Below are 13442 nucleotides of genomic sequence, written 5' to 3' on the forward strand. Positions count from 1 at the left end.
TCCTCAGCTGTGGCTTGCAGCCTTCAACTCTGAGGATGTTGGGGACCCCTAAAAGGTACCCCTGCTCTGGGTCTGAGACTGTGAGGTGTTAGGGGCCGAACAGTAGTCTCAGTCCTGCCTGGGCTGGGGCAGCAAAGCTCAGCCTGGGCCCTGCAGTGTGGGCTTGGGGGGCCTGACAGGAGCAGGTGGGCGCAAGGTGTGAAGTACTCACAGGAGACCAGAGCTAGAAGGCATTAGCACTTTATTGTGAAGTTCCAGGAGCCTGCAACCCCTGCAGCAGCACCCTCCACCCTGGGCCCCTGCTCCACCCACAGCGTGTGTCCTATTATTGGGGCACACAGTTGTCCTTCAGAATCTGGGTAGAGTTCTTCCAGGGGACCACCAGGATCTCAAAGTCACAGCGCAGCTTCTGTGGAGACAGAGGGGTGGGGTGGGGGGTGGGGGTGAATGTGGCCAGACAAATTGCTCCCTAAAGCCCCATTAGTCTCCCAGTCACCCAGAGACCACATATCAGAGAGCAGGGCCAGATCCCAGCTCTCCCTACCCCCCAGGAAGCCACATTCTCTCCATGCACCCCACCCAGACCTGGTGACTGAGTCACTCAGAAGGTCCAACAGGTCTGACCAGCCGTGGCTGGGGACCATAGGAGCGGTAGGAGACTGGGGGCCATGTTGTTACCTCCTCCTGGGCGCCCGTGGACAGGGGGCAGATGGTGAGGTCCACGGCACGGTCCATGCTGGCAGCAGTCTTACGGCAGGGAGTGCTTCCCATGACCATGGACAGGTAGTACTTGATTCCAGACACCAGCTGGGGACAGGGAGGCCGTCAGGTGAGGCACCCCTTCCCACCCTGCGCCACGCTCCACCCTCCACACCCCGTATTCACCCAGGGTGTCCTGGGGTGCGCCAGCTCAGAAGGCCCCCAGGTCCTTGGCCGAGAGGTGCAGGAGGCAGGCGACTCAAAGGTACTGAGGACATGAACGCAGCTGGCTGACAGCCTTCCTGAAGCCCCTGCTGCTGACTCAGGGCCTCTGCTTACACGCACTCCCTGGCCGCCCTCACACCTTGTCCCCATCATCCTCTTCACATCCCCCCCTTGTCTCCATCACCTCCTCATAAACCCCCATCCCCCTATCCTTCTTTGTCCCCATCACCCCTCCGTCAGCTGTCTGCCCTCTCCCTCATCCCCCATGTCACCCCAATCCCCAGCTCCCTCACCTCCATCTCTTACCCCGCTATGCCCCCATCTCCCTCACTCCCTCCGGGTGTCCCCAGCTCACCCATGGGACCAGCAGGCCGCTGCCTGCCGCAGGGTAAATACAAATTTAATCCCCTATTTACTAGAAGGATTTTGCTCAGCTTGAAGCTTCGGCATGAATTCCCCTTTTGAAGGACACTGCTTAACGCTGGACCTCTGGTCTGCGCTGGGGCACCGGGGTCCCCACTGGCCTCCCCCGCCCACCGGCTACTCACCTGGCTCTCGGCCCGGAGGATGTGAGTGTCCCGGAAGTAGTAGGCGCTGTTGCTGCCCATGTTGTAGTTGGCCACGGCCACCTGCGCCACCCTCTGCACCTGCGGGTCGTCGGGAGACAGGTTCTTGCGCTCACCGATCAAGTGGCCCCCAGGCAGGGCCCAGGTGGCCGGAGGGAGCACCAGCAGGCAGAATGCAGCCAGGGCCAGGCCCAGCGCCATCACACGGCTTGTCCTTGTGGTCTCCATGGTCATCTGCTGAGAGCCCTGGCCCTGCTGGCCGCTTTTACAGGCCCGGACGCCCCGCCCCGCCACCCCCGCCGCCAGGCCGCACCCTGCGGGGCAGAGAGGACGGGGCGGATCCTACTGAGGGGCAGGATGGTGACAGTCCCCACGATGGGGCAGAGGTGGGCGAGGGGAAGTCCGGAGAGGAGAACCACTCTCAGCAGCCACCCTCTGTGGGATGTGTGACCTCCGATGGGGGTGGGGGGCAATACCTGGGGAGGTGACATGGAAGGAAGGGACTCAGAGGTGTTGGGGGATGGGGAGGGCATGAGGGAGCTGGAGAGATGATGAGGGATCAGAGGTCAGTGGGGGCAAAGAGGTGGGGGAGGTGGGAGCAATGGCCCCATAACACCTACCTGCTGGCTGCCTCAGTCTACTCATCTGTGTAATGGGTTGTCTGGGAATTGGATGAAATCGTACCTACACAGTGTTTACACAGAGCCTTGGTGCAGGATGCGTGCAGGCCACCATCCTCATCCTCCGGCTGCTCTGATCACAGTAACCCTGCAGGACAGAGACATGCCCTCGAGGTGTCCTGGCTGCGTGTGATCTTTCTGGAAGCTGACTGTTGTGTCTTTCTTCCATGGAGAGTGCTTAAACATCATGCTATCAGGGCACCTTCCTCACTGTGCAGCTCATTTTCTCTCACCCTGGGACCAGCAGGAAGCAGGAGTTATTATGTGTCTGGTCAGAAGAGGGGACACCATGCAGGGGACACTAGCAGCACCAGTAAACAGTGGCCAGGGCTGTTGAGCCCCGACATGCTAATGAATTCTATGTCCCTCAACCCAGTGGAGCTAAAAGCACACACACAGTGACCAGGAGGGGGTGTTGCCAGCACTCAGGGTCATGTGGGGTGTCTCCCCCTGTTCCAGTGCCTGAGGGCCCCCAGCACTTGTAGCTCCTAAGGTGGTTTCAACATTCAAAGCTGAGGCTGGGTTCCCCTCCCCTCAAGCAAAGCAGGGGTTTTGAAAAGCATGCCATTGCTCAGTCAGCATCTGTGTGCACCCCTGGAAGAACTGGGGGTTGGTTGGAATTCTTCAGGGTGAACAAGCTTTAGGTCTTCATAGTTACAAAGGGGGTGGGGCGGATTATGCTAAAATCTTCTGGTGCTTAGGGACCCTGAGAGTATTCATTCTGCCCTGGAAGAGGTACCTAGCAATTCTGCATAATGAATGGTCCTTCGTGGTGGTGTAGCCTGGTAATTCAAAGGCATATCCCCTGCAGTTGGAATGCCCCAGCAACTCTTAGGGAGAAAGATGGGCAGTCTGCTCCCCTGCAACTTAAACCAATGGAGTAAACTCAATGGAGGGTGGCTGTGAACCAAAACACATTCAATGACAGCGAGTTTTGAGGTTTTCAAGTATTTTTTTTTATTGTGGAAAAAAGAAAAATCCTTCCAAAAAAAAAAAAGAAAAAAGAAAAATCCTTCCAACTGGACCTATAGGCAACATCATGATAGATGGAGAAAAGATTGAGGTTGTCAAAAGATTTCATTTGACTTGGACCCACAATTAACCTCCTTGATAGTGGCAGTCAAGAAATTGACAGATGTGTTGCACTGGGCAAATCTGTTGTCAAGGACCTCTAAATGCTAAAGGCACTTTAAAGACTAAGGTGTGCCTGACCCCAGTCATGGTATTTTCAATTGCGTGTGAAAGCTGGATGATGAATGACTGGACTGCCGGAAGAACCATCTGGGCTGGAAGAAGTCCACCCAGAGTGTCCTGAGAAACAGGGCCAGTGAGACCTCATCTCACACACTGGAGCGTGTTACCAGGAGGGACCGGTCCTTGGAGAGGAACTTGTGAGAACGATACAGGAGCGGACGGGCTTCCATCTGTCGCCCATGGGGTCTCTCTGAGTCACAGAAACCTAACAACAGCATTCCTGTGGTGATTCCAGGTGACTCTTAGACATCCAATGCCTCCCTCTGTCCTTTCTTCCAATTTTTTTTAATTTCAAATCATAGGGCCATGGAAGGAGTCGTTTCAGGCCAGAGCAAGGTCACTGTCCCTAGTTCTCAAAGCTGCTAACACGTGGTCACCACCCCCTACAGATACCAAAGCCACAGCTGTGACAAACAAGCCCAGTCACCACCTTGGAATTCCAGGGAACATTCACAGGTTTGCTGCAGGCTCAGGCATCTGTCTCATTCTGTTTTGTTAATTACGGTATCATGTTTTTTATTCTTTACTTTTATCTAGTCAAAGTTTACAAATCATATTGCCTTTTCATTCCATCATTCATGGACATTTAAAATATATTATTCACCCCATTTTTCTTTTTTAAAAAAATCTTTAAGTCAAAGTTTACATTTTCATTCAGTCCTTCACTTTGTTTTAAAACATTAATCACAATTGACTAAAGTGATTACTTCTGCTCACACTTTCATAGTCCACCACCTTTATCTTCTTATCTATTTTTTAATTTTTGCTCCCCCATCCCTTCTCACCTCAGTTAACCCTCTGAGAGTGATTCTATCTGTGTATAAATCTTTACTTAGCTTTTTATATTAGTGTCTTAACCAGGTGGCGTGACACAGGGACTGGAGCAATGGGCTCGAGGCTGTCTGGGATTGTGAGGATGGCATAGGACAGGACAGAGTTCAGATCTGTTGTTCATAGGGTCGCTATAAGTTGTGCTCACCCCAGAGGCACCTAACAACAACAATACGCCTTAGCTGCCCTTCTGTAACCGACACATCACTCAGCATCATTTGTTTGCAGTTCATCCAGGTTGTATACTATTTCACAGATATTTTTTTATTGACTTTTAGTGATTCATAATACTCCCCTGTACAAATGCCCCACAGTTTCTTTAGCCATTTGTCTCCTGATAGACATGGCATCATCTCCATCCCTTTGCTATTGTAAATAATGTTGCAATAAACACAGTTTATAAAAAGTGTGAGTTTGTGTTACATAAACTCAAAGACAACAACAACAATGGGATTGCTAAGGAGCTCTGGTGGCTTCGTAGTAAGGAATTACGCTACCAATCCAAAGGTACAGGGTTCTAATCCATTCGCTGCCCTGAGAGAAAGCTGAGCAATCTCCGCCATGTGATTTACTGCCTCTGAAAACCCACCCGGAGGGTCAGCTATGAATGAACAACAACAGTTGGGCTTGTTGGGTCTGTCTGTCCTCAAGTGTCTGTCTTAAAGGGCCAGCCCGCCCTTGGCAGGTAAACTGGCCCAGCCTGGACTGGTGAGGGGCCATGGCAGGGATCTTGAGAGGAGAGAAGCTAGTCAGGGCTGGTGTAAGAGATCATGCCAGCAGAGGAGAGGGGAGAGAAGCACCAGCAGTGCAGGGAGCCCCCGCAGGCTCCCCAACCTCGCAGCTTAGCCTCCAACAACTCCCTGCAAACCAGCCAAGGCCCTGTCTCTAAGGCACTTCGCCACCCTGCCCTGTATGGGTTTGCACTGATGTTGACAAATTTCTTGTTTCATAACCTAAGACTCCCCAAAGCCCGTTCACCCACTTTCCTCGCCCAGGTAGTGAGCTTCATGCTCATCCACAGATGAAGAAATTTTCTCAGTCCCGTCAGGATAAAATTTGTCTAAGTCCCAGAGTGAGAAGTGGGGTCCTTGTAAGAATAAGGGATGCGCAAGGCATTAGCAATTCCTTGGCTCTAACCTACCTTATCTTTACAGCAACTCTGCCAAAGCACTGATTTACCTCCATGTACAGGCAGGACTGGGAAGGACAAGGGGGAGAGGCTGTGGGGGGGAGCTGCTGGTGGTGGACCAATAACGCCCTGAGTGTCAGTCCTGGGCCATTACACATGGCCATGAAGCCTGACGCCCAGGAGAATCTCACCCAGGGGTGAGACTGCCCCTGGGAGGGACTCTCAAGCCAGATTAGAACCCAAGAAGTGCTCTCACCCTGGACTCCATTCTATCTGGACCATTCTGGCTGCCATTGGGGCCCTGGAACTGGCCATCCCACTGGCCACAGGCACAGCCTCAAGTGTTGCTGTGACTTGACACCTCTACCCAAGTGGCCACTAACCATGATCAACTGCCCTTAAATCAGCTCTCTCTCTCGTACCCGAACGCTGGTTAGCAAGAGGAGGGTGGGCTCTTAATGTCCCCTTTACCCTGGACCAGAGCATCCAGAGACTTCTCTGCAATGCAGGTTTTGTTTTGTTTCAACATCTTTGGTGACAATGCACACAGCAGATCACACCATTCCCACACGTGCGGTTCAGTGACATGTTACCTTTGTCACATGTCACCAGTCTCACTATCTCTCCCCAGATGATTTCACCCCCATTGATGTAACTCACTGCTCATAAACTACCACCTATTCTTTGAATAACTGGTGACAATTTGATTTCATACAGGTCATTCTCTAAAAGAGTATAACACTCAAAAAGAAAATTCTTTACTTCCTCAGATAACCTGCTGAGGTTAGCTCTGGTGGCCTAGAGGCAAGAAAGGGAGTTCTGCTGGCCTACTGGCAAGAAATTGCGCTGAAATCCCAAAGGCACGTGGTTCAAGGGAACTAGTTGTTCTGTGGGAGAAGGACGAACAAGCTCCTCCTGCGTGATTACTGCCTCTGAAAACCCGCTGGAGGGTCAGCTATGGATTGGTTCCGACTCTACAGTACACAACAACAACAACAACAACCTGCTGTATTGCTTGAGGATGACTTAATGGGAAAGGTAAGTTCAAGGATGAAAAATTTCCTCAGAGCAACAGATTTGAAGCGTTTTCTGGTCTCAAAGGATCAATTAAGTATTGGTTCTACAAGAAATTTTAAGTTCTGTTTCAGTTTCTTCTCTTTTGATCAGGATTCATCTACTGAGTTTGTGATCAGAATGTTCCATAATGGTAGGCAGGCGCCATTCAGTTCTTCTGGTCTCATGACATCTCAGAGCCTTCTTGTTGTCTCTAGAACCCTCTGGTTTGAAATTCCATCCAGGCTGCAGATGTGTCCCACCCCGGGCCTCTGCTCCCTCTCCCTGTACTCTCACATCTTAGAGGAACTCTCTTAATTGCTTTGATGCTCATTCACAACCTGAATCTTCTCAACAACCCTGTACAGGGTGACAGAGGAGAAAACTGAATCAAAATAATGAAGCAACTTATTCAAAGTTATACAAGGAGGAACTGGGATGAGCTGAGGGCTGAGGTCTGGTACAAGCTCTTACAGGCTCTCATTGGTCAAGGCCAGGGTGAGAGTAGACCAGAGAGAGCCCTACCCTTCAGGGAGAGGGTGGCCTGGAAAGGCGTCACCCTCATGAGCACAGGGCAGAATGTGTCTTAAGAATTGAGGTGGTCCACTGGCCTCCCCTCACTACTGTGCCAGGGAAAGCAGGAAGTTTTAGGGGCTCTAGAGCATGCGGTTTGGGTTCACCCCAAACTCCAGGCCATCTTTCCATACTAGACGAGTTGAGAGGGTCAAGCTCTAATTGGTTGAGGGAGGGTATTGGGTCAATAGCTGCTAATTTTGAGTTCCACCTTGGATGGCCAGGTATGTTCTGTTGGGCAGTGACAATATTAGGGGACTCATGGGATGATGCATGGGACACAATGATACTGTCAGAGGAGGTGACATCAAAGTGGCAGCAATTTTTGTCAGAGTTTTATTAGAAATTTGCTGGAGAAGAGTATTAAACATACCATATAATGTCAAAAGGACAGGTTTGTCTTTGAGAGGATGAAACCAAGCTGCTCTTTGGAGGCAAGGATTTTGAAGCTCCATCTCAAATACTTTGGACATGTTTGCCAGGAGGGACCAGTCCTTGGAGAAGGACATCATGCTTGGAAGGGTGGAGGGACAACACAAGAGAGGAAGATCCCAGATGAGATGTATTGACACAGTAACTGGGGTAACAAGGGTAGGTGTTTCAGAGACAATGAGACTGGCTCAGAATAGGGCATGCTTCAGAGTTGTGCACAGGGTCACTATGAGTCGCAGGTGACTCAATGCTACATAACAACATCCCTGTAGTTAGTTATGTCAGCAATTTTTTTTTGTCATGAAGTAAAAAGAGAATCCACAAATGGGCAGAAAGCATTTGGCAATAACTTACCATGTCTAAAATTTATAGACAAGTTAACACTTCATCAACAAAAAAACAAACAAGTCAACTGAAAAATGTACAAAACACTTGGACACTTCACCCAAGACATTCAAGTAGCCAACAAATACATGAAGAGATGCTTGAAATCATTAGTGACTAGACAGACGCAAATCAAAACAACTGAGAGAAACTCAGGAAATAACAGTAAAAGAGAAGAAAACAACAAATGCGGGTGTGGGGAGACTAAAAAGTGCTTCCTTAAAAGTAAGAACACTCGAGCCACCAGATGATCGAGCAATTTCACTACTAGGTACAGATCCTAAAGAAATACACGAATCTGCTATCCATGCTCATCACAGCGGAACTCATAGCAGCAAGGGGATGGGAAGCACCGCTGTGCTCATCAACAGCGACTAGAGACACAGACAACACGCGTATGCACAAGGCAACACGAAGCAGAGTTAAAGAACAGAAATGAATCCATCGGGGTTGGGGGGAGACTGAGAAAGGTGGGATAAATGATGTAAACTGCATTGAAACAGATGAGGGAGAGAACTGTTTAAAAGGGACATATGATTAAGTATTATTGTTATGACAGGAGTCTAGAACAAAGGCTGCATAGTGGAGTGGACCTGGGGGGAGGGATTGTATAACAATGAAAGACTTTTTCTTTTACTTTTCAAAGAGAAGAGTGAACTGTGGGGGTGGGGGAGTGGGCAGGGAGAAAAGTGCAACAATGAATGAATGGAAAACCAAAGTTTCTGTACATTTTCATTAAGATTAATAATAATAATAATGAATAGAGATGAATCCACAAATATTGGACAACACAGGTGAACCTAGAGGACACTATGCTCAGTGAAAGAAATCACAAAAGGATAAGTATACTATGAGATCACTATTATGAAAAGGTTTATGCACAGAAAGAAACAATCTCAGTTTCTCAAGGATGGAGGAGGAAGAAGGAAAAGTCACCTGTAGACGTGTATTAACTCGAGTGAAGCGAAGCAGAGGCAGGATACAATAAGGGGGAAGTCAGCCCACACAGGTAGACGTGGAAGGTGAACGGGTGTGGAACGGCAAATGGGAGCACACCCACGAGCTGATCCAGCCCTGCTGGACAGTATGTCTTCATAAGAATGTGTATGTGCTGCAAATAGACCAGGCACATAGCAGAGCACACAGGGGCACAGTAAGAAGAATTATTTTTTTTTTAAACTTGATTCCATCCCACTTGAATTTTTTTTTACTCTGTATAATTTTTTAATTCTCATAAAGCCTTATGATCATATAATTTACAAATCTGTGCCAATAACACAGATCCTCTACCATAATAATTTTAATGAGGTGGTATAAGCACCATTACCAGTCACATAAATATGTGAACATTGTTTAATAGCTCTTTGAAGACAATCCTGAAGACTTTAGTCTCTGATGACAAAGAAGTTAAAATCAAAGTTACAGCATGCTGAATTTTAAAAGCATGTGACACGGCAGATCTTTTGTACAATGTGAGAAGTGTTAAGCATTCTTTATTTGCTATCATACACAAAACACACTGAAATGCTTTTTGTTATTTAAACGGCAACATTTTAGATACAGGGAATTTGAATTCCACTAACAGTCACAAGCAAGTAGATAAAGTCTTGCTACTTTATCTCTAGCCCTTGCATTCAAAGAGGCTGATAAATAGAAATTGAAGTAGGTGAGTTGTGTTCTGTTCCATGTGACAGTAAAAAACATCCTTGTATTTAAATAAGATTCATATAATCAGTTATATAAATCTAAATATAAAAATCATCTCCTATAGATTGTGATGATGTGGCATCCACCATTTTTGTTAAAAACTAAGTAGGACTAACCCAACTAACCTAGAGTCCAGTCCTCTCTTTGGAAGGGAAAAGTAGTGAACACCACCTGCTAAATTACTATCAAAAGTGTAAAAGTGTAACCATAATAATTTAAACAAAGCCAATCTTACCGAATGCAGGACTGCCTTAAAAATATTCTATCAGCCATTCATGATCTAAATTCTGGTATGAGATCAATTTAAATATGGTACACGTAAAAGAAAGTCAGGATATTTCTACTTTGTAATAAATAAGGCAGAGGCCAACTATGTCACTCACTGGTAGCTTTCTTAAGACGAGCTATCAATTCAGCCCTTTCTGTCTTCTTAATGCCAGCAAAGATCATCTTTGTTCCAGGGATGTAATTTCTTGGGATTCTTCAGATTCTCCATCAGTGTATCCTCTCCCCAGGTGATACCTTTGTTCTTGTTGGATCTGTATAAGAGAATCCAGGGGCTTGAACAGTCTTCCACCCAAATAAACCATTCAGATTCGGCCCGGTCTGTGCTTTCCCCGCTTCTCCACAGTGTGGCACTGGGAACACTTCTGCACAAAAATTTTCTTGCCCTTCTCAGCATCACCCATTTTGAAGTCACTCTGTAGTCCTGTGCAACCCCAAGATAAACGCTCAGGCGCCGGACGTCCCGCTAAGTCCAAGGACACGCTGGCCTGCACCTATGAAAAAGTGTGCGTGCCCCACTTGAATTTTTAAATTTTTTTCTTTTATATTGGTTTGCATATAAAATTCATATATACCATGTTTCGTTTATAATACACTGTTTTTCACACATTCCTCCATTCACAGTTTCACATTACCATTCCCACACATTGTGCTTTCTCAAATTAATCACCATTGATCCATACTTGTCATTACCCCAACTTTCCAGGTCCCCACTGGAACTTCCTTAATTCCTTCACCCTTTACGTGAACTTCTAAGCTATGACCAAATGTTTTCAGGCCCTGAGGCAGCGGTCTGGAGGGCTTAGGACCACAGTCACGGAGGACTACATCTAGGTCAACTGGCATGGTCTGTTGATTGGGTGTTACTGAGTATGACTCACAGCGACTACAAATAATGAACCTGAACCTTGCCCTCTCCTGTGCCGTCCTCATCATCTCTGACATATTGAGCCCATTGCTGCAGCCACTGTGTCAGTTCATCTAGTTAAGGGTCTTCCCCTCTTTCGTGGACCCTCCACCCTTTCAAGCATGATGTCTTTTTCCAGGGACTGTACCTTCCTAACAACATGCCCAAAGTATGTGAGACGATGCTTCTCCAAGTTCACCTTTAAGGAGCACCCTGGTTGCACTTTGTCCAAGACATATTTGTTTTTCTATTCTTCCCTAACTACAGTTCAAAGGCATCAATTCTGCTTCTATCATCCTTATTCATTGTTCAACTCTCAGAGGCATAGCAAATGACTGGAAAGATCATAGCTTGAATCAAGTGCACCTTAGTCTTTAAACTGACATCCTTGCTCTTAGCATTTTAAAGAGGTTGTTGACAGCAGATTTTTCCCAGTGCAATACTTCTTTTGATTTCTTGGCTGCTGGTACCAAAGATGGTGATTACGGAAGTAAGATGACAAGTAAGATGAAACTTGGCAATTTTCACTCTTTTCTCCATCTATCACTATGATGTCTATTGGCTTTTTGTTGTTGGAACTGACCCATAGCTGACCCTCCAGTGGGTTTTCAGGGGCAGTTAACTGCTCAGGAGGAGATGGACCATCCTTCGCCTGCAGCACAGCTGGTCGCCTCAAACCAAGTGTCTGGGTTTTCTGAGGAGCTTCTTGGTCTAGTTGGGAAATTTTTGGTTTTTTGATGTTGAGATGTAATTCATATAGAAGGCTGTGGTCTTTGATATTCAATGCAGCAAGCATTTCAAGTCCTCCTCACTTTCAACAAGCACGGTCATGTGTATAATGCAGGCTGCCGCTGAGTCTTCCTCTGATTCTAAAGACACATTCTTCTTCACAGTGTCCAGTTTGGTCCATATCCTACTTTGGTGAAAAGCAACTGGGGTCTTAAAAGCTTGAGCATGGCCCTCTATTATAATAGACATTATTTTAAAAATAGCATCTATTATAATAGCCTCATACAACTATTAGTCCCTTTCCAAATGGAGCAAAAATGAGAGAGGAAAAGGAACGACTCATAGGAACAATTGGTCCAAAGGACTAATGGACCACATGGCCCACAGGCTCAACTAGCCCAAGGCCAGAACATCTAGTGGGTGTGTGGATATCACCAGTAGCCAACAGAGATCTCAACGGGAGATACTAGACAGAGAGAGAGGAAAATGTAGAATAAACATCAAAAACAAAACCTCAAAAGACAACAAAACCCCCACAAAGATGGGTTTGTGCATAAAATTAGTAGTGATTTTAAAAAAACACACCAAAAACTCATGAAATAAGATAAAATAGATCAAGAATGGTAGACCCTCAAGGCTCTGACCCTCAAACCTGGAACTGAACCCACTTCTGGAAATCACCTTTCAATCAACAGACAGGTCCATCAAATGAGCAACACCCATGAGAAAGCTGCTCCTCGGAAGAGTCAGCCACAAAGCACCAAAAGCAAAGGTCAGAAGAAACGGCAGGAAGGCAGATGGATGGAAACGGGGCAGCCAGAGGGAGCTGAGCGGAGTACTGTTACCCTGAGGAGACTGTAACCAAGGGCAACAAGTAGAATGTGTATAAACTGTTGGGTGAGGAACTAATTTGTTCTGTGAACAACTAACCACTGGGTTAGTTAACATTAACCACTGGGTTAGTTAACCCAAACCACTACAAAATGTTGACAGATACACACATAATCTTTCTCACAAGCCTAGCTTACAAGTGTCTGTGCATGTACAAGGCTAAATTTGTTCATTTACATGTTGAACTTTCTTTTAAATCTTCCTTCTGTATTTTTTCTCTCTTTTTTACTTTTAACTGAATGAGAGTTTACAAATCATATTGTATTTTCATTGCACAATGAATTTTCTAATGTGCCCGGGTCAGAGCTGTCCCTACCAATTATAATGGGGACAGAGTGGAATTGTCTGCAGGTGCTATCATAATTTATAGGGGTCATTTTAATTTTGCTAGTTGTTTACATCACTATGCAACGTCATTATAGGAGCCCAGGAGCACAGTCCACAGTTTCATTGCTACCCCAAAGGTGGCAGTTTGAATCTACCAACTGCTTTGCGGGCTCTGAAAACTCGCTGGAGGTCAGTCATAAGCTGATTTCAACTTAACTTACATTCAGTGACATACAGAAATTATTATTTATGTGTAATATTACAACAAAACCATTATTGAGGACGACAGAAGAAGAATCAATGCCTTTGAGTTGTAGTGTTGGAGATGAGTCATGAATAGCCCTTAGCTGCCAGGACAACAAGCAAATCTATTCTGGAGATGGTGCAACCAGGGGGCTCCTTGGAAGCAAGGATAGTGAAGCTTCGTCTCACGTATTTTGGGCATTTTTTTAGGCGCACCTTTGTATTTATTTTTTTCCTTATATTATTTCTTTTTTAAAAAAAATTATTTCTACAACCAGGAGAAGATAAAATAGATGAATGGGACCTTAGAATCAAATTCCTATGCACATCCAAAACCTTCTCCAACAGGGTAAAAAGGGAAGCCACAGACTGGGAAAAAGTGTTTGGTAATGACATGTCAGATAAGCGACTTATATCTAGAATTTATAAAATACTTGAGCACCACAAGAAGATAAAGGTAAATAATCCAATAGAAAAATGGGCACAGGATATGAATAGACACTTCACCAAAGAAGACATTCAGATGG

The 13442-nt window shown here is 46.4% G+C and overlaps 1 protein-coding gene across 1 annotated transcript in view; it reads right to left on the reverse strand.

The window, feature by feature from the left end:
* Positions 1-325: 325 nt before the first annotated feature.
* The window catches only part of CST6 (cystatin E/M), a 17317-nt gene continuing 4200 nt past the window's right edge, over positions 326-13442 (reverse strand). Inside the window, exons 2-4 of the mRNA XM_006893418.1 lie at positions 1473-1804; positions 679-807; positions 326-409 (exon numbers count right to left, since the gene is read on the reverse strand). Coding sequence (XP_006893480.1) covers positions 326-409; positions 679-807; positions 1473-1804 — 545 coding nt within the window. The remainder of the gene's footprint in view (positions 410-678; positions 808-1472; positions 1805-13442) is intronic.

The sequence above is a fragment of the Elephantulus edwardii genome, unplaced genomic scaffold, assembly GCF_000299155.1.
Source record: "Elephantulus edwardii isolate Elephantulus edwardi_28Jun2011 unplaced genomic scaffold, EleEdw1.0 scaffold00126, whole genome shotgun sequence".
In the NCBI taxonomy this organism is placed as follows: domain Eukaryota; kingdom Metazoa; phylum Chordata; class Mammalia; order Macroscelidea; family Macroscelididae; genus Elephantulus; species Elephantulus edwardii.